Source organism: Pan paniscus, chromosome 2 (assembly GCF_029289425.2).
Source record: "Pan paniscus chromosome 2, NHGRI_mPanPan1-v2.0_pri, whole genome shotgun sequence".
NCBI classification, from domain to species: domain Eukaryota; kingdom Metazoa; phylum Chordata; class Mammalia; order Primates; family Hominidae; genus Pan; species Pan paniscus.
In genome coordinates, this window is record NC_085926.1 from 126,697,946 (window position 1) to 126,718,674 (window position 20,729).

The window sequence follows — 20,729 nt, forward strand, 5'->3', positions numbered from 1 at the left end:
TTATGCTAATAAATTTGAAAACCTGGAGGGGAAATTGTGCTGGCAGTGTTGAACTATGGGTCAGTTTGTTCTAGGCTACAGATAGACTTTCCTGTGTGAAGATTAAAGATGAAAAAGGCTAAGGAGGAGGGACAAGGGAAAAGAAAAGTGGAAATTTTAAGGGTTCCTGCTAACTCTTCCCAAGGAATTGGAAGGAGTGTTTACTAAGTGTTCCATTCCCGTTTAAGCTCTCTTCTCCCAACACAGTTAACCAAGCAAACTGTTACTTATTCTTTATAATAAAATTCCTCCCCGTCACAGTTTTTCTTAACCTCCTCAAGTCTTACCACCCCCCTACTTCCCACCATGACCCTCAAAATGGAAGTGATTATATGAAGACCTGAAGGATTACTTAAATCTCAATGAGTATTGAGTGCCTTCTGGGAGTGGGGAGTGAGATGGGGTGAGAGTTACTGGTCAGACAAACCCGGAGTACTTTGGAAGGTTTGCTTTGGGGCATTTCTTATTGTTGAAGTTACCTGGAGCCCACTCCAGTGGGAGAGCCTGAGGGTGGAGATTAGAAGCAGAATCTGTTTAGCTAGATTAGGATCCAATGAGAGCTTCTGCCTCAACTGTCCTGTTCAGAAAGCCACTCCTCCTCTAATGTGGAATAGCTTCACAGTTTATTATGAAAAAATGTCAGACATATACAAAGCAAAGAGACTCAGTGTAAAAGATACACTCTCCTACCTACTTTCAACAGTTAGCATTTTCTGTATTTGCTTTATCTGTTCTTTCAGTTGAGCTACTACAAAGTAAATTAGACCTCATGATACTTCACCTGTAAATGCTCTCAAGTCCTTTAATCTAGAATGTGGTCCCTCCTTCCCTTTTTCTGTCATTATCTTTAGTTTTGGAAAGATCAAGCCAGTTGTCCTAACAGTGTCCCACATTCTAGGTTTGTCTGGGTGCATCTTTTGATGTTTAATGTATTTCTCTATCCCCACTCTTTCTTGTGAAGTGGAAGTTGGGTCTAAAGGCTTGAGTACATTTAGCTTATATATATATATATATATTTTTTTTTTTTTTTTGAGACGGAGTCTCGCTCTGTCGCCCAGGCTGGAGTGTAGTGGCGCGATCTCAGCTCACTGCAAGCTCCACCTCCTGGGTTCACGCCATTCTGCTGCCTCAGCCTCCCGAGTAGCTGGGACTGCAGGCACCCGCCACCACGCCTGGCTAATTTTTTTTTGTATTTTTAGTAGAGACGGGGTTTCACCATGTTAGCCAGGATGGTCTCAATCTCCTGATTTTGTGATCCGCCTGTCTCGGCCTCCCAAAGTGCTGGGATTACAGGCGTGAGCCACCAAGCCCGGCCTAGCTTATATATTTTTGACAAGAATACTTCATTAGGAACCTTTTAATGTCTGATTGTTCCACTATTAGAGACAGTAAGTTTAATCATGGTATTAAGGTAGTCACAGCCATATCACTGCATTGTAAAGATACTTTTCCTTCCCCTACCCCCATTCCTGTGTGATTAGGAAGTGCTCTGTAGGGTAATACTTTGGTGCCATGTGGATCTTTTAGTTTCCCATCCACCTTTCACCTTTGGTATCACTGATGATGTTTACCTGAATCCCTTCATTAAATATTGCAAAATTATTTTTTATTTCAATCATTTTAAATACATTCCTTCTACTGGCATTCACCTGTTAGATTCCCGCCCCTGCTTTTCAACTAATACAGTTCCTACTTAAAAGACAGGATACATTGTTTTCCTCTACCTACTTATTCTCAGAGTGAGGAGTTATTGTTAGAAGTATTCACTCATCTTTAATGAAATTGTTTTGTTCATCAGATTATTTCAGGAGAGCAAGCAACAAGTGAGCAAAATAATCTGGGCCTGGCAGAGCTACAGAGGTCAAAAGGGAGGACATGAGAAGCCGCAAGCTGTCCCACAGAGATGGCAGCCTTCTCCCTCCCATTTAGCGGGGCTGGAAATGAGCTCCCTGTGACTCCTCTCTGTCCTTCCCCGGCTCCTCCCAGTCACCTCAGTGTGAGTGATGAGTAGTGCAGTGACAGCCTCGACCACATACCACATTTCTGTCCTGTAATAGCTTTGCTACCGACAACTTTCTTTCTTTTTTTTTTGGTACCAAATTTCTTTCTTTGAAGGAATGGTACAAATCAAAGAACTTAAGTGGATGTTTTGGCACAACTTAAAGAAAAGGTAAAGGAAGTCCCAACATGCATGCACTGCCTTAGTGACCAGGGAAGTCGCCCCATGGCTATGGGGAAATTAGCCTGAGGCTTAGTTTTCATTATCACTGTCTCCCAGGGTGTGCTTGTTAAAGATATATTCTGCCAAGCCAGATTCGGGGGCTCCCATCTTGCGCAAGTTGGTCACGTGGTCACCCAATTCTTTGATGGCTTTCACCTGCTCATTCAGGTAACGTGTCTCAATGAAGTCACACAAATGGGGGTCATTTTTGTCAGTGGCCAGTTTGTGCAGTTCCAGTAGTGACTGATTCACATTTTTTTCCAAATGTGATGCACACTCCATCGCATTCAGCCTGCTCTCCCAGTCATCACAGACTGGTTTCTTGATATCCTGAAGGAAGATTTGGCCACCTCGATGGTTTTGCAGCTTCATCAGTTTCTCGGCATGTTCCCTCTCCTCATGAGATTGGTGAAGAAAGTATGTGGCAAAGTTCCTCAAAGCCACATCATCGCGGTCAAAGTTGTGAGACATGGACAGGTAAACGTAGGAGGCGTAGAGCTCCAGGTTGATCTGGCCGTTGATGGCCTCTGAGTCCTGGTGATAGTTCTGGCGCATCTGCGAGGTGGACGCAGTCGTCATGGTGGCGACTAAGGAGAGGTGGCGGCGGTGGCTGCGTGGCGCTGGAGCGGCAGCGGGGGCCTTGGGATGGTCCGAGGGCGCGGTGAAGAGGGGACAGAGGGCTGGCTACAGGCGGCCGGCCGGGGTGGGGGACGAGCGCCGGGTTCCGTCCAAGCACTGTTGAAGCAGGAAACCCCGACGACTCTCGGCGAAGAATGTCTCTGCTACCCACAACTTTCTCACTGTGCCAAAATCAGTGCCTGTCCAGTACCCTCGCCTTTTCTACCTCTCCTCTGCTAGCGATACTGTGTTTAAGTCGAGTGACCTTCCTCTCCTTCCTCACCATCCTGCTTCTCACACTTACCCATACTCTTACGAAGTCAGCTTACCATTACTCTTGCTAATTCAACTTAAGTAATACAATTAAACACCTCCTAAAATGAAGAAATCCCTTACATCTTCAGTTAACCTCTGTCTTAGTTCCTTTGGGCTATTGTCGCAAGATATCTTAGACTGGATAATTTATAAACAACAGAAGTTTATTGCCCACAGTTTGGAGGCTGAGGAAGTCCAATATCAGGGCTCCAATAGATTGACTGTCTAGTGAGGGTCACACTTCTGGATGGTGTCTTTTATGTGTCCTCACATGGTGGAAGGGGCGAGGTGGCTCCCTGCAGCCACTTTCCTAAGGGCCCTAGTCCCATTCACAAGGTCCCTGCCCTTCCTGACTTAATCACTCCCCCAAAGGCTCTACCCCTACTTTTTTTTTTTTTTTCCCGAGACAGAGTTTCTCTCTTGTTGCCCAGGTTGGAGTACAATGGCGCAGTCTCGGCTCACTGCAACCTCCGCCTCCCAGGTTCAAGTGATTTTCCTACCTCAGCCTCCCAAGTAGCTGGGATTACAGGTGCGTGCCACCACTCTGGGCTAATTTTTATATTTTTAGTAGAGACGGAGTTTCACCATGTTGGCCAGGCTGGTCTTGAACTCCTGACCTCAGGTGATCCACCCACCTCAGCCTCCCAGAGTGCTGTGATTACAGGCATGAGCCACCACGCCCAGCCAGGCCCCACGTCTTAATACTGTCACCTTGGGCCTTAGGCTCCAACATACAAATTTTGCAGGGACATTAACATTCAGACCAGAGCAGCCCCTCTACTTAGATGTACACCAGTGTAAAAATTAACATGAACTCTGATATGCTCCACTGAATACAGAGACTCAAACATGGCACCCTCAATATATAAAATCAGTATGTTTGCAAAATTGCATCTCTCCAGAGGACAGAATCTGAACCAGTTGTTTAACCAGTAAGTTTCAAACAGTGAAACCAAGTAAATAACAGTTATTCAACAATAAATTAGGACACCCAAGAAGTCCTGGGTAACCACCGTCATGGGAAACAGAAGACAGGTCTTTTCACTAGGACAGAAGGCATAAAATTGGACTAAATTTATTGTATGGTTCTTTTCTGGAATCATGATTTTAAAATCAACTACCAAGAAGGTTTGAAAATAAAAATCAAAAGTCGACCATGATTTTCTTGGGGGAAGAGAAAGCAGCTCCTGAACCAAAGATCACTGTCGACACTGGCAGAGCAGATCCCATAGGAATGGTCATACATTTTGGTTGGTTGGTTTGTTTCTTTATTTTTTGTAGAGATGGCAGAGCAGATCCCATAGGAATGGTCATGTGTGTGTGTTTGGTTTTTTTCTTTATTTTTTATAGAGATGGGGTTTCACCATGTTAACCAGGCTGGTTTTGAACTCCTGAACTCAAGCAATCCACCCACCTCAGCCTCCTAAAGTGCTGGGATTACAGGCATGAGCCATCGTGCTTGGCCTGGGTCATATGTTTAACTCTTTGAGGAACTGCCAGACTGTTTTCCAAAATGGCTGCACCACTTTACATTCCCACCAGCGGTGTAGAAGAGTTCTAATTTCTCCACATGCTCGTCAAAACTCATTTTCTGTTTTTTTTTATTCTAGTGGTCCTAGTTGGTATGAAGTGGATTCTTCTTTCTTTTGACCCTCACTGGGGTCTGATTTGCCCTGATACTATCTCTTGCTGCAGCCTTCATGCCTAGTGCCTGATCCTGCCTCACCCTGCTGCGCGTTGGCATTCAGATTTGACTTAAAATCCGAGTGGCTCAGCCTCTGCTCTGAATTGTCCCTTCAGTCAGGTGTTTGCAACTAGTCTCCTGAGGAGTTGCTGGGTTTGAGTCACAGAATACAAGAGGGATGCCCCTTCCAGGATCTGGGGGTTGGGAAAGTGTGGCAAGGCAGGTTTAAGATAGAAGAGGAAGTCAGCTGTAGCAAGCAAACACGTAGACCTGGGCTGTGGGACCCTCGGAAGGGATATGGAGCCAAGCTCTTGGAGTGCCTGAGGAATTAGCCCAAGGAGCTTTGGCTTTCAGTAGCTGCTCCTGTGTGTAGCAAAGCAGGTTGGAGTAGAGTGAAGGGAGCCTGGGGTAAGGAAATAAATCAGGAGTCAAGAAGTAATGATGCAACTAGGATTGTGGAAATGTAAAGAGGTTAGGGAAAGATTTGTATGGCTGGGGCTAAACCAGATGTGATGGTTGGGGTAAAGGGACACAGGAAGTGGTTTTGGGTATGAGAACAAGAGAAAGTGTTCCTCTTGGGAAGGACAGACGGGGTGAGTGGAAAGTTTCTGTCTAATGTGACTTTAGGTGCTAACACAACACAAGGCAGACGTTTGCAGCAGAGAATTAAGAAAAGCTGAAGCTGGAATCCAGATTCAGCAATCGTGAATGCAGTGAGAACTGAGGCAATGCAGAGTGGCTGCTTCTTCCATGTCATCCCCTCAGATATCTGCATCCTCCTGGCCTCTGACTATACCTTTTTTTTTTTTTTTTTTAAAGAACAGCTTCATTGGAATATAATTGCCATACATGTTGAAACTATACACTTTGAGTTTTGACATATGTATGTATCTATGAATACATACCATTCAAAGATGGTATGTATTGTGTGAAACCATCACCATAGTCAAGAGAATGAACAAATCCATTACCCTGAAGTATCCCAGTATTTCTTCGTAATTCGCCCTCCTGCCTACTGCCCTTCCTTACCCCTCTCCAGGTAACCACTGATCTGCTTTCTAGTTCGCATTTTCTGGTATTTTGTATAAATGGGATCTGTATATATACTTTAAGTATACTGTGTATTTATTTGGGGGGGAGTATCTGGCCTCATTCGACATTATTATTTTATTTGTGCTATATGTATCTATAGTTCATTCCTTTTTGTAGCTCAGTGGTATTTCATTGTATAGCTATATCACAGTTTGATTAGCTTTTCTGTTGATGGACATTTGGGTTGATTCACGTTTCTGGCTGTTACAACAAAAGCTGCTGTGAACACTGGTGCACAAGTCTCTGTCTAGATCTGTGTTTTCATTTCCCTTGGGTAGGTAGCTGTTTCGGAGGGGAATGGTTGGGGCATATGGTAGGCGTATGCTTTAACTTTGTTTAAAAAGTTGAAATACTTAATACATCATAAAATTCGCCTATATAAAGTGTGCGTGTTTTGTTTTGTTTTGTTTTTGGAGACAGGTTCTCATTCTGTTGCACAGGCTGGAGTGTAATAATTTGATCACAGCTCACTGCACCTTCATCCTCCCAGGCTCAGGTGATCCTTCCACCTCAGCCCCATGAGTAGCTGGAACTAAGGGCACACGCCACCACACCTGGCTAATTTTTTTTTTTTTTTTTTGGTAGAGACAATGTCTCACTTTGTTGTCTAGGCTGCTCTCAAACTCCCAGCTTCAGCCTTTCCACCTTAGCTTCCCAAAGTACTGGGATTACAGGCGTGAGACACTGCGCCCAGCCTAAAGTGTGTGCAGTTCAAATATTCACAAGGTTGTACAACCGTCACCATCTAATTACAGAACCTTTTCTTTTCTCCTTTCCTTTCCTTTTTTCTTTCTTTCTTTCCTTTTTTTTTTTTTAAGGAAACAGGGTCTCACTTTCATGGAGCTGGGACCACAGGTGTACACCACCACACCCAGCTGATTTTTGTAATTTTTTGTAGAGACAGGGTCTTGCCATGTTGCCCAGGATTTCTTCAAACTCCTGGGCTCAAGTGATTTGCCTGTCTCTGCTTCCCAGAGTGCTGGGATTACAGGCATGAGCCACCACACCTGGCCCAGAACATTTTCATCACCCCAAAGTATATATCTAACTTTTAAAATGGTTTTTCCATTTCACATTCTTACCAGCAGTGTACAGGAGTTCCATCTGCTCCATATCCTTGCCAACACAGCATGGTCATTTAAAAAATTTTTAGCCTTTCTAATAGGTATGTGATGGTGTCTCATTATGTTTTTAATTTGTATTTCCCTAAAGATTAGCAGTGTTGAACAGACATGTTTTCACCTGCTTATTCTTTGGTGAAACATCTATTAGATCTTTTGCCCACTTATTTTATTGGGTTGGTTTTTTTCTTACTGTGTTTGAGAGTTCTTTGTATATTCTGATTACAAGTCTTTTTGTCAGATATGTGATTTCCAAATATTTTCTCTCAGTCTGTGTCTTTCCATTCTATTAATAGTGTTTTTGGAAGAGCAGAAGCTCTTAGTGTTGATGAAGTCCAATTTGTCAATCCTTCTAGGGATTGTGCTTTTGATGTGCTGTTAAAAGACAAAATTACACACATTTAAAGATCTTAGTTGGCTTTTATTTGCAATTCGTGAATGAGGGCAGCTTCCATTCTACAAAATAGGATGAAAACTCCCAATGGGCAGTAGCAGAAGAATGGGCTTTGTAAGGTGGGAACAATGAAACAGTAATTGAAAGATAACTGATTGGTTAACATCAGGTTACTTTTTTGTAAGGATTAAAGCAGAGGGTAGTTCCTTATCATGCCTGCTAAAACTGGCTTGTTTGGGTATTCTGTCTCTCTTGATTTTTTAGAAGGTCAGATAAACAACTTACTTTTCTTTTTTCCTTTTTTCTTTTTTTTTTTTTTTTTTTTTGAGACGGAGTCTCGCTCTGTCACCCAGGCTGGAGTGCAGTGGCGCGATCTCGGCTTACTGCAACCTTTGCCTTCTGGGTTCAAGCTGTTCTCCTGCCTCAGCCTCCTGAGTAGCTGGGACTACAGGCGCCTGCCACCACACCCAGCTAATTTTTGTATTTTTAGTAGAGACCAGTTTTCACCACGTTGGCCAGGCTGGTTTCGAACTCCTGAACTTGTGATCCGCCCACCTTGGCCTCCCAAAGTGCTGGGATTACAGCACTGGCGTGAGCCACCACACCCAGCCCACAACTTACTTTTCATTTGGTGACGTGGAACTTTAGCTAGAGTAACTTCGTTTTGTTTGATCTAGTCTCTTGAGGCCTAGTGCAGGAGCTCAGTCCAAATCAGTGGCCTCCTGTCATTTTTGTTTAACATATCTAAGAAATCCTTGCCTAACCCAAGATCTGACAGTCTTTTGAAATGGGACTGGATTTTAAACTAAGCTAGGATCTCAGGTATCCAGAAGGCATTTAAGTTTATAACCTGTCTCACCGGATACACTGGAGAGTCATGGGGGAGGGGAAGAAAGCCAGTTACAAAAGTACATCATCAGTTGTTCAGTCATCTGTCAGTTTATGTGTGAATGCCCCTCGTGAGCCAGGTCTGTAATCCAGTGTGCAGTCCCCATCTCCTGCATTGTCTCTGTGACTTATAGTTTCGTTCTTTCTGCTGTCAAATGAATATATAAAGAAAATATCCAAAAACTTAATAAATTGTAATTAAGAAGGCAAATCTCCCATCTTTCTCTTCCTGAAAAAATCCAAGTGTAAATGATTTTTTTTTTTTAACATAAAGCAAATCGTTATACTACTCTTTTCCATAAAGCATTTGGGAACTGATTGCTTGTTAGGGTAACCTGAAAGCTCTGCCACTATTTCCCCTAATATTTAAATGTTAAGAAAGGGAATGTGACTTTTTTTTTTTTTTTTTTTTGAGTCAGGGTCTCACTCTGTCACCCAGGCTGGAGTGCAGTGGTGCAATCTCAGCTCACTGTAACCCCCACTTCCCGGGTTCAAGCGATTTTCCCACCTCAGCCTCCTGAGTAACTGGCACTACAGGCGTGCACCACCATGCCCAGCTAATTTTTGTATTTCTGGTAGAGACGGGGTTTTCATCATGTTAGCCAGGCAGGTCTCAAATTTCTGACCTCAAGTGATCCGGCCGCCTCAGCCTCCCAAAGTGCTGGGATTACAGGCATGAGCCACTGTGCCCAGCCTACAATTTTAAGTTCTATAATTGGTAGAAAATTTCCTCAGTTTGGGGGGCTCATCTTCAAGAGTGGAGACTAAAATAGGTTCTGTAATTGCTCTGGCTAAAGAACAAAGAATTCTATAGCACTGTGAGCTGGAGAATGTTGTAGCAGGTTAATAAGGGGCTTACTCCATTTTGTCAGTAACCAGCATTGGTTCCAGGAATTCAAGAGGTGGTGAGATATTATGCGTAATGGTAATAAGATACCACTTATTGGTAATGTACCAGGCATTGGTCTCTGGCATCTTATCATCTTTGTACTCATATCTTCACAGGAACACAAGAAAATTAAACCACCCACCTTTTACAGATTTAGGGATTTAGTAGAAGGCTGAAGGAGGCCAGATAACTGAACTTTTACTTGTACAGCTAATATTAAGTTGGTGCAAAAGTAATTGCGGTTTTTGCAATTACTTTTAAGTTTCAGAACCCTGATTTGAACCAGAGCGTCTGGGAGTCTCTTTGTTCTGTTATACCAGAGTTGTTCTTGTATGTGAATAAGGAGCATATCTGAATGCCTTGGCTTCAGCCCTGGAAGCCATTGCATTCTGACCAACCTTTGTGTAACCATTTTGTAGACTATGAGGACTCTTGTCACTCCTTAAATTCTCTCCTAAACATATTATATTTTGCTTCTGAAGATGATCCAAATACCCTCAAAACTCAGGTGGAGACATTGTTAAAAGATAGTTTTCAAAAAGGGTAAGATCATGACTCACTTTAAATATAAAATGAACACATGTTAAAAATTTTAACTCATAAGACAACCAGTTACAACCAGTTCAGGGAGAGTAGGACAACAAAGAGCAGACATACATGTAGTAATGTCAGTAATGTCGAAATGAACACAACTGGCTTTTCCACAGGGAAAGATTATCAAGACAGTTAAGTTCATTTACTTATCCATGGACAAGAGTGATTTGCATTTCCGTCAGTTCTACACAACTTAGAGTTGCTGAAGGGCAGTGAAAGGCTAGAATCATATAACCTAGAAGGATGTGTTCCAAAGCTTAGAGTATAAATCTAAATATTGCAATTTCCCATTGGAAACATCCCATGGTCTTTTTTATTTAAAATTTGTTTACAGAATGTGAGAGTTTATAATACTATTGTCTCTGTTTTTTTTCTTCCATAACACATATTTAAAATTCTTGCTTAAAAATGTTTTTGATGGGGACAGGGGGTTGTGAATTAAATTCCTAACATGTCCTAATAGTTACATGTTATGCCTAATCTGTTAGTGTACTTGGGTGATATGACACTTATTTTAAGCCTGATGCACTTAGAAGCATGTTCTACTTTGGATATCTGTTCTGAGGATGGTAGCTACAAAATGAACTTGTGCCCTTTCACAAATTGTTGGACTTGTGGTGGTTGTCTTGTGTCCCTAGTGTCTGATTTGGAAGACTCAATTAAGGGTTTAAAAGCCTGCAGAAGGCGCGCGCCGCCACGCCTGACTGGTTTTCATATTTTTTTGGTGGAGATGGGGTTTCGCTGTGTTGGCCGGGCTGGTCTCCAGCTCCTAACCGCGAGTGATCTGCCAGCCTCGGCCCCCCGAGGTGCCGGGATTGCAGACGGAGTCTCGTTCACTCAGTGCTCAATGTTGCCCAGGCTGTAGTGCAGTGGCGTGATCTCGGCTCGCTACAGCCTCCACCTCCCAGCCGCCTGCCTTGGCCTCCCAAAGTGCCGAGATTGCAGCCTCTGCCCGGCCACCACCCCGTCTGGGAAGTGAGGAGCATCTCTGCCTGGCCGCCTATCGTCTGGGATGCGAGGCTCCCCTCTGCCTGGCTGCCCAGTCTGGGAAGTGAGGAGCGCCTCTTCCCAGCCGCCATCCCATCTAGGAAGTGAGGAGCGTCTCTGCCCAGCCGCCCGTCGTCTGAGATGTGGGGAGCACCTCTGTCCGGCCGCGACCCTGTCTGGGATGTGAGGAGCCCCTCCGCCCGGCAGCCGCCCCATCTGAGAAGTGAGGAGCCCCTCCACCTGGCAGCCACCCCATCTGAGAAGTGAGGAGCCCCTCTGCCCGTCAGCCGCCCCGTCTGAGAAGTGAGGCGCCTCTCCGCCCGGCAGCCACCCCGTCCGGGAGGGAGGTGGGGGGCAGCCTCCGCCCGGCCAGCCGCCACGTCCGGGAGGGAGGTGGGGGTCAGCCCCCGCCCGGCCAGCCGACCCGTCCGGGCGGTGGGGGGCGCCTCTGCCCGGCCGCCCCTTCTGGGAAGTGAGGAGCCCCTCTGCCCAGCCACCACCCCGTCTGGGAGGTGTACCCAACAGCTCACTGAGAACGGGCCATGATGACGATGGCGGTTTTGCGGAATAGAAAAGGGGGAAAGGTGGGGAAAAGATTGAGAAATCAGATTGTTGCTGTGTCTGTGTAGAAAGAAGTAGACATGGGAGACTTCACTTTGTTCTGTACTAAGAAAAATTCTTCTGCCTTGGGATGCTGTTGATCTATGACCTTACCCCCAACCATGTGCTCTCTGAAACATGTGCTGTGTCCACTCAGGGTTAAATGGATTAAGGGCGGTACAAGATGTGCTTTGTTAAACAAATGCTTGAAGGCAGCATGCTCCTTAAGAGTCATCACCACTCCCTAATCTCAAGTACCCAGGGACACAAACACTGCGGAAGGCCGCAGGGTCCTCTGCCTAGGAAAACCAGAGACCTTTGTTCACTTGTTTATGTGCTGACCTTCCCTCCACTATTGTCCTATGACCCTGCCAAATCCCCCTCTGCGAGAAACACCCAAGAATGATCAATAAAAAAAAAAAAGAAAAAAAAAAATTTTAATATAAGGTAATCTACATCTTCTGATATGGAAAGAGGTCTATCTATATATTCCCCTAATATATGTATTAACTAAAATAAATAAATAAATAAATAAATAAATAAAGCCTGCAGAAACTTACGCTGTTAGGTAAGAGTTGGCAGTCTGACTCCCCTAGGAGTGACTTCCCCCTTCCCCCTTTCTAATGTCAGCAAGAGATAAATGCTATATGGCCAAAGTTTTTGATTCCTTTGATCTTAACTCTTTGTGGTGTTGGGTGGAGAGTGGTTGGGAGAGGGTGGCAAAAAAGTTCACCTTTCAACCAGTCTTCCAGTCAGTTGGATCATCTTTTGAACTGAAAGGCTCTTGGATCTTTTTTTTTTTTTTTTCCCGGAAACAGAGTTTGGCTCTGTTGCCCAGGCTGGAGTGCAATGGAGCAATCTCGGCTCACTATAACCTCTGCCTCCTGGGTTCAAGTGATTCTTTTATTTATTTATTTATTTTTGAGACGGAGTCTCGCTCTGCTGCCCAGGCTGGAGTGCAGTGGCGCGGTCTTGGCTCACTGCAAGCTCCGCTCCCGGGTTCACGCCATTCTCCTGCCTCAGCCTCCTGAGTAGCTGGGACCACAGGCGCCCGCCACCACGCCCAGCTAATTTTTTGTATTTTTAGTAGAGACAGGGTTTCACCGTGTTAGCCAGGCTGGTCTCGATCTCCTGACCTCGTGATCCGCCCACCTCGGCCTCCCAAAGTGCTGGGATTACAGGCTTGAGTCACCGCACCTGGCCTTGGGTTCAAGTGATTCTTGTGCCTCAGCCTCCCGTATGGCTGGGATTACAGGTGTGAGTCACTACACCTGGCTAATTTTTGTATTTTTAGTAGAGACGGGGTTTCACCGTTGTTGGCCAGGTTGGTCTCAAACTTCCAACCTCAGATGATCCACCCACCTTGGCCTCCCAAAGTGTTGGGATTACAGGCATGAGCCACTGTGCCCGGCCGACATCCCTTCTTAATGTCCTTTTCTTAAATGTATGAGGAGTGGGCCACTGAGCAGGGAGAGCCCTGGTTGGGGTCCTTTGATTGGAGAATAGCAGTAATAATGGGGAGGAGAGGTAGAAATGCAACCTGGACATTTGTAGGTCTTTGGCCACAGCTTGTGTTCAGATGGGAACTGGTAGGCCACCTGGCTTTTAGTGAGACTGTTCCCCTTGCCTTCTGTTGAGCCCCATTGTCTTGGTCAACTGTAGTTCAGTCTGTCTTCCGTTAGTCTCCACCCTTCCTCCACTAGCAGAGAAGAGGACACATTTGCCTTTCACCTGGTGTAACATCCCTCACCTCTTCCCCTTCTCTCTTTTCTTAGTAGCAGTGCCGTACCACATTCTGTGGGCTTCCTGATTTGAGAACTCTGGGGCTTGTATCCCATGGATGGTGGTAGAGGTTAAGTTTAAGTTTTCTCCATTTGTCCTGAGCAGGCATAATGTTATGCTTTGCATTATTTACTACACTTGTTTTGGAGCATTAAAAAATTCCAAGTGTGGAGACAGATTATCCTTTACCTAAATGAATTTGTTTTACTTTGGGATGTTGTTGGAAGTGGTCATAAGGAAATTGTTGAGGAATATAAATCTAGCCCCATGAAATGCCTGTTAACTAGAATTCTTTTTTTTTAACTTGAGAAGTAATTTTTAATTGATAAATAAAAATGGTATATGTTTGTGGTGTACAATATGATGTTTTGAAATATATATACACACATTGTAGAATGGCTGTATCAGGCTATTTAACATTTGCATTACCTCACATACTTTTTTTTTGTGGTATGAATGTTTAAAATCTAGTCTCAGCAATTTTCAAGTATACAGTACACTGTTATTAATCATAGTCACCATGATGTACAACAGATCTCCTATTTCTCCTGTTTAACTGAAATTTTGTGTCCTTTGGCCATTGTCTCCCCAGTCACCCTACCCTCAGGTTCTGGTAACTACCATTTTACTCTCTGTTTCTATGAGTTTGTTTTCTTTAGATTCCACAGATAAGTGAGGTTATGCTCTATTTGTCTTTCCTGTGCCAGGCTTATTTCACTTAATGTAATGTTCTCCAGGTTCATCCTCGTCGTGGCAAATGACATAATTTCTTTGTTTTAAAAGGCTGACTAGTATTCCATTGTGCATATATGCCACGGTTTTTTTTTTCTTTTTTTACAGGCAGGGTCTCACTGTGTTGCCCAGGCTGGAGTACAATGGTGCGAACACAGCTCACTACAGCCTGGGTCTCCCAGGCTCAAGTGATCCTGATCCCTTAGGGCCCAGCTGCCTCATCCTCCCAAGTAGTTGGGACCACAGGTGCACAATACCACACCCAGCTACTGTATTAATTTTTTTAGAGATGGGGTTTCACCATGTTGCTTAGGCTGGTCTCAAACTCTTGGGCTCAAGCAATCCTTCTGTCTTGGCCTCCCAAAGTTGCAGGATTACAGGTGTGTGCCACTATGCCTGACCAACTACGTTTTCTTGATCCATTCGTCCATGGATGGATACTTAAGTTGATTCCATATTTCAGTTACTGTGAATAATACTGCAGTGAACATGTGAGTGCAGATCTCTTCCACGTACTGATTCCATATCCTTTGGCTATATCATTGGATCAAATGGGAGTTCTATTTTTAATACTTTCAGCAGCCTCCATACTGTTTTCCATAATGGCTGTACTGATTTACATTCCCACGAACAGTGTGCAAGGGTTCCATTGCTCCACATCCTAACACCAATCTTTGTCTTTTTGATAGTAGCCATTCTAACGGGTGTGAGGTGGTATCTCAGTGTGGCTTTAGTTTGCATTTCCCTGATGATTAGTTGACCTACACACACACACACACACACACACACACACACACACATACACCCCTATTAGCCATTTGTCTATTTTCTTCTGAGAAATGTCTTTTTAGGTCCTTTGCCCATTTTAAAAATTAGATTATTTCTTTTCTTGCAATTGAGTTGCTTGAGTTCCTTATATGTTTAGGATATTAAGCCCTTATCAGATATATGTTTTGCAAATATATTCTCCCATTTCGTAGATTATCTCTGCACTCTGTTGTTTCTCAGTATGATTCTTTTTTTCTTTGAGACAGGGTCTCACTCTGTCACCCAGTCTCTGGAGTACAGTGGTATGATCACTGCTCGCTATAGCCTTGACATCCTGGGCTCAAGTGATCTTCCCACTTCAGCCTCCCAAGTAGCTGGGACTACAGGCGCATGCCACCACACTTGGCTAAGGTTTTCTTTGTTTTGTTTTCTGTAGAGATGGGGTCTCCCTATGTGGCCCAGGCTGTTCTTAAACTCCTGGGTTCAAGCAGTCCTCGCAGTGTATTGGGATTACAGGCAAGAGCCACTGCACCCAGCCTCTATTGTTCTTATAATACTTGACAATAAAACACATGTGACTGCCTTGCAAAACTCCTTAGAACTCCTCAAGAGGACTGTCTCCAATCTGATGAAACTAAACGATCACTAGCAGATTTTCACACCTAATCAGAGAAAACTTTGTGTTACACAGAATTGTAAAAATTTGCATTGAAGTTTTAAAACTTTACCCTGCTCAGCCAAGGACTCTATAAAAGCTGCTCCAGTCAATCATTGTGATCAATTTCTGTTTAGTTTTTGAGATGGAGTCTCACTCTGTCTCCTGTGCAGTGGCGCGATCTTGGCTCATTGCAACCTCTGCCTCCCGGGTTCAAGCGATTCTCCCACTTCATCCTCCCAAGTAGCTGGGATTACAGGTGTGCACCTGGCTAATTTTTGTATTTTTAGTAGAGACAGGGTTTCACCATGCTGGCCAGGCTGGTCTTGAACTCCTGACCTCAAGTGATCTGCCCGCCTCGGCCTCCCAAAGTGCTGGGATTACAGGCATGAACCACTGCGCCTGGCCAAAGAGCCAGTATTTTTATTGTGTGTCAGGAGGGAAAGAAGATGGTGTAGATATCAAGTAGTGAAATGAGTAAGGGCTATAAATTGAGTCTTGAGATGTTTGAAGAGTATATATTAATCCTAGTAAAATGCCTTAGAATTGTTTAGACCAACACCGTATATTAGAACTGTCCAATATAGTAGCTATGGCTGAGAGACTGTATTTGAGATCATGCAATTGCCTTTAAATAGCCACCGGTGGCTAGTAACTGTTACATTGGACAGTTCAGGTTTAAACTAGTTTTCTCAATTTTTTTCATTATTGTACCTCTCTTTTACCCCTAAGCCTTTTTAGACCTTTTTTTCCTAATGTCTCCCCTGCTTCAATGAAATTTTAATACCGTGGATATGCTGTGCATACATTGTGGCTCCTAGAAGGCTGCAGATCCATGTTAATTATCACCTCTGTTAGGAATGTGTGGTCTAGACTAATCAGGGATTGGCATCATAGTGAAGCCTAACCAACTGTTGTTATATTTCTTGGGCAGTTAAAATCACTAAAGGCTAATCATACTTACGATGAGTATTATTCAGAACTTCAGAACTGAGAAAGTTTTTGGAGTTTTGGAAGTTTATAAAATGCTCAGTCATCCTGTTTTTCTTCATACGTGACATTCTTAAAGCATCAACCTGTTTTAGTAATGGATAGTACTTGTACAAAGATACAGACATTTAAAGAAATAAAAGGAGCCTAATCCAGCCAGAGGTAGGCAACCAAGAAGTTAAGGCATCTAGAAGCCATGTTGCTCGCAGAAGAGTTGAGAGAACCAGAGATATGCAGTTTTGGTGATCGATAGACTGGGTGTCTCAAATAATAAGGGATATCACATGGGAAAAGGATTAGATTGGTACTTTGCTGCCTCACAGAACAAGGCAGGGAGAAGAACTACACAGAGACAGAATCTAGTTCACTGCATGATTTTGCAGCTAGAATAGTTTGAAGATGGAACACTGCATAGGAGGAAGTTAATCATTATTGAAAGTGTTTGGGCAGAAACCAGGTGGTTTCAGTATTGTGGACCAAGTATATCGACTAATATAGAGCTGAAATAAAATGACTTTTAAGGATTGATTGTGGGGCTGGGCACGGTGGCTCACGCCTATAATCCCAACACTTTGGGAGGCTGAGGCGGGCAGATTACCTGAGGTCGGGAGTTTGAGACCAGCCTGGCCAACATGGTGAAACCCCGTCTCTACTAAAAATACAAAAATTTGCCAGGCATAGTGGTGGGCATCTGTAATCCCAGCTACTCAGGAGGCTGAAGAATCGCTTGAGCCCAGGAGGCAAACGTTGCAGTGAGCCGAGATCACGCCACTGCACTCCAGCCTGGGTAGCAGAGGAAGACTCTGTCTCAAAAAAAAAAAAAAAAAAGAGAGATTCATTGTGGCTGAGTTTCAGGTGCTTTGCTTTTGTTCTACAGCTGGCCTCACCGTTTCTAAATACATAGAATTGTAACCATAAGAGGTCCATTACCTGATGCATGCAGCAATGCTGAGACACTAGGTTGTAGCAGAGAAAGAGTTGTGTGTGTGTTGGGGTGGGGTGGGGGGGGTGGTGTTGGAGACAGGATCTTGCTCTGTTACTTACCCAGACTGGAGTACAGTGGCAAGATCATAGTTCACTGCAGCCTTGAACTCCTAGGCTCAGGAGATTCTCCTGCCTCAGCCTCCTGAGTAGCTGGGAGTAGGCACGATACCACGCTTGGCTAATTTTTTATTTTTTGTAAAGACGAGGTCTTGCTATGTTGCCCAGGCTGGTCTCGAAACTCCTGGTCTCCCAAATTGTTGGGATTACAGGTGTGCCACCGTGCCCAGCTGAGAAAGAGGTTTAATCATAGGGCCACCTCATGAGGAGATAGGAGAGAACTGCACATCCATTTCCCTAGGGAGTTTGGGGCTGGGATTTCTAAGGGTTTTAAGTGGGCTGAAGTGTGGAGATTGTTGATTGGTCAAAGAGTACAGAGTGAAGTCATGGGACAGGGAGAGAAGCTGTATTCTCATGCTGATCATGTTCCTCCATGGGGGTCTTCAAACTGGTTGCTGGAATTGGGGTCTGATATACATCTTAAGCAATCCTTAAATAAAAGCCTTATGATTCTAATGTCAGAGATGCTGTCTATAGGAACAGTGGGGACACAAATCAATTTTCACACAATTTTATGACCCTGATGTTAGAAATCCTATCTCTAGGAACAATGGGGATGCAAAAGGTCAGACTTGTAGCAACAAGGAAAGGGGCCAAAGTGCAGTCTGATTAATGCTTTGTTGTAACTGTATTTCTATCCAGAACCAGCAGGCCATTTTTGTTAACTCTGTGGAGGCGGTTTCAGAATTGTGTAGATGCCCTTGTCCAGGAAGGAGTTGTGAAGTAGCTAGTTGAATATAGCCACTGAGGTTTCCAGTTTAACACTTACAAAGCTACAGGACACAATCTTGTACTTACCAGCTTATAGAGAACTGAGATGGCCCCTTTTTGAAGTAAGAAAGTGTTTGCAGTTTTGTCTGTAGGTCATCCCCAGCACCTAGCTCAGTAATGGACACATCATGGCACTCAGCAAGTGTTTGAACTGGATTTGGTGTGTTTACCCCCTAGCTCATGGTCAGTGACTACTGCTTCTGAATTAAAAATAGCAACACATGATCAGATTTAAGTGGGGCCAGAAAGAGGCTGTTAGGGCATAGGATATTTTAGCATGAAGTGGATAGGATCATGAGTGGTAACCCATGTTCTTAGGGCCCATGTGCCTATGTGGTCACTGCAAAACAATAAAAGTGGAGGCAAAAATTCAAATTAGTATATGGGAGTGAGCCACTTGGTGACCCAGTGCCCATGTTTCAGTGCTGCTTTGTTTTTCTTCTAACAAAGGGCATTTTTGCCCTATGTAAAAATTGGTATTGGCCAATTAGGACTTCACAAAGGTCTCCATATCTTCCTCAAATGACAAGGGTCTTATGCTAAATATGACTCTCTACTGCCCTGTTTGTTAACATATGATGCAGTACACCAATGCAGATCACACTGCAGTTTTAGGTAGTATATAGCTGAATGCATAATTTGTATTAGAAATATAACAAGGACATTAGACTCATGTCTGCATTGACATGGATACAGCAAAAATCTTGAAGTTAGTGTGAGAGATTACAGTAGTGAGATTTGGAAGATGGAATAATACTTGTTGATTAAGTGCATATTTTTCATTTAAGTTAGAAAAGCCCTCATAGCAAAGCCACCCATATTTCATGTGTCAAATGGAATGCTAGGAGCTTTCTGTGCATTATCTCATTTGTGGAAGATTCTCATTTTTCACATGGAAGCAGAGGGGCATTTAAGTTCACACAGCTGCCACTTGGGGTAGCTCATCCCTGTAATCCCAGCACTTTGGGAGGCCAAGGTGGGAAAGAGTGTGTGAACCCAGGAGTTTGAGACCAGCCTGGGCAATGTAGAGAGACCTCATCTCTACCAAAAAATTTTTCAAAAAAGAAAAGCTGGGCATGGTGGCGTGTGCCTGTAGTCCCAGCTGTTCAAGAGGCCAAGGGTGGGAGGATCTCTTAAGCCCCGGCGGTCGAGGCTGCAGTGATCGTGCTCTACTGCACTCCAGTCTGGGAAGGAGGGAGAGACCTTGTCTCAAAAAACGAAAAACAGTTCACACAGCTGAATGTATCTGAGGTGGGATTGAAACCCATGGTTGTGGCCGGGCACGGTGGCTTACTGTAATCCCAGCACTTTGGGAGGCCGAGGCGCTGAATTACCTGAGGCCAGGAGTTCGAGACCAACCTGGGCAACATGGTGAAACCCTGTCTCTACCAAAAATACAAAAATCAGTTGGGTGCGGTGGCACGTGCCTGTAATCCCAGCTCCTCAGGTGGCTGAGACAGGAGAATCCCTTGAACTTGGGAGGCAGAAGTTGCAGTGAGCCAAGATCGCGCCACTGCACTCCAGCCTGGGCGACAGAGCGAGACTCCATCTCAAAAACAAAACCCATGGTTGTGATCCTAAAACCGGAAGGTTGGCTTTCCATTGTCTTGTTTTGGCAATTTCTAGCCATCTTTCTTTCCCCAGTGTTCAGTATAATTAGCAGTCTTCCTGAGAATTTGGGAGCATTTCCTTCTGGTTACCTACAATAGGGACTGTGATCTCAAGTTCCTTAAGCATCTTTGAATGGGACAAAATAGAACCTGGCCTGCTACCTTGCACATGACTAGCTATGGAGCCTTAGACAAGTTGTGTAAATCTCGAATTCTCAGGAAGAAAATGCCATTTGAGCTCTAGCTGAATGGACAAACACTGCATATGCCAGAACCATTCTCCCTCATGGTCCATCCAGGCTGATGCCCGCATGGGTGGAGATGCTTGCTGTCTTCCTCCCTGTGCCCTTTTCCCAGCCTCACAAGCAGCGTGTGAGGTCACCTTTGATAGTGCCACATAAGCTCCATGGGCTGGCTCTAAGGGACAGCACTGTGTTCATGGCACAAAGGCCTGCTGTGACCAGTAGTAACAGCAAAAGTGACTGTACCTTCTGATACTTAGCCACCCCTTCTTGTGATACACATCAGCATGCCTCTGTTGTCCATAGTAGGCTCTAGTAGGATGCAGGGCTGTCAGCAGAATTTATTGAAACCTGGAAATGGCGGGGTGGGGGGTGGGGGAAGTGCCCAGGCATTCTTTATGTCTTGTATAATCTCTCTAGATTTTGTTTACTCTCTTCAACTATTTATTACCAAAGGATCACAGGTCACCAAGCATGAGGAAGTACTGTCTATACGTTTTAAGTAAGAGTCCAGGTAACACTTATTGTTGTTGCTGCTTCAGAGAATTCTCCTTGGCCAGAATTGTCAGCCCACCTTTTCTTGCTTAGTGGTACATATGAGGTGTCATAATGGGCAAGAGGCTCAAAGTCTTCATT

General features: G+C 44.3%; 2 protein-coding genes across 3 annotated transcripts in view; one reads left to right on the forward strand and one right to left on the reverse strand.

The window, feature by feature from the left end:
• Positions 1-19,787, reverse strand: part of LOC134729904 (ferritin heavy chain-like) — a 49,476-nt gene extending 29,689 nt beyond the window's left edge. Inside the window, exons 1-2 of one of the 2 annotated variants that reach the window (XM_063602568.1) lie at positions 15,610-19,787; positions 1-14,959 (exon numbers count right to left, since the gene is read on the reverse strand). The exon at positions 1-14,959 is cut by the window's left edge and continues 11,673 nt beyond it. In XM_063602568.1, coding sequence (XP_063458638.1) covers positions 2,291-2,839 — 549 coding nt within the window. In that variant the 5' untranslated portion in view covers positions 2,840-14,959; positions 15,610-19,787 and the 3' untranslated portion in view covers positions 1-2,290. The other variant, XR_010111459.1, reaches the window with a different exon arrangement.
• RAB7A (RAB7A, member RAS oncogene family) overlaps positions 1-20,729 on the forward strand; it is a 91,761-nt gene that overhangs the window by 39,169 nt on the left and 31,863 nt on the right. The window lies entirely within an intron of this gene.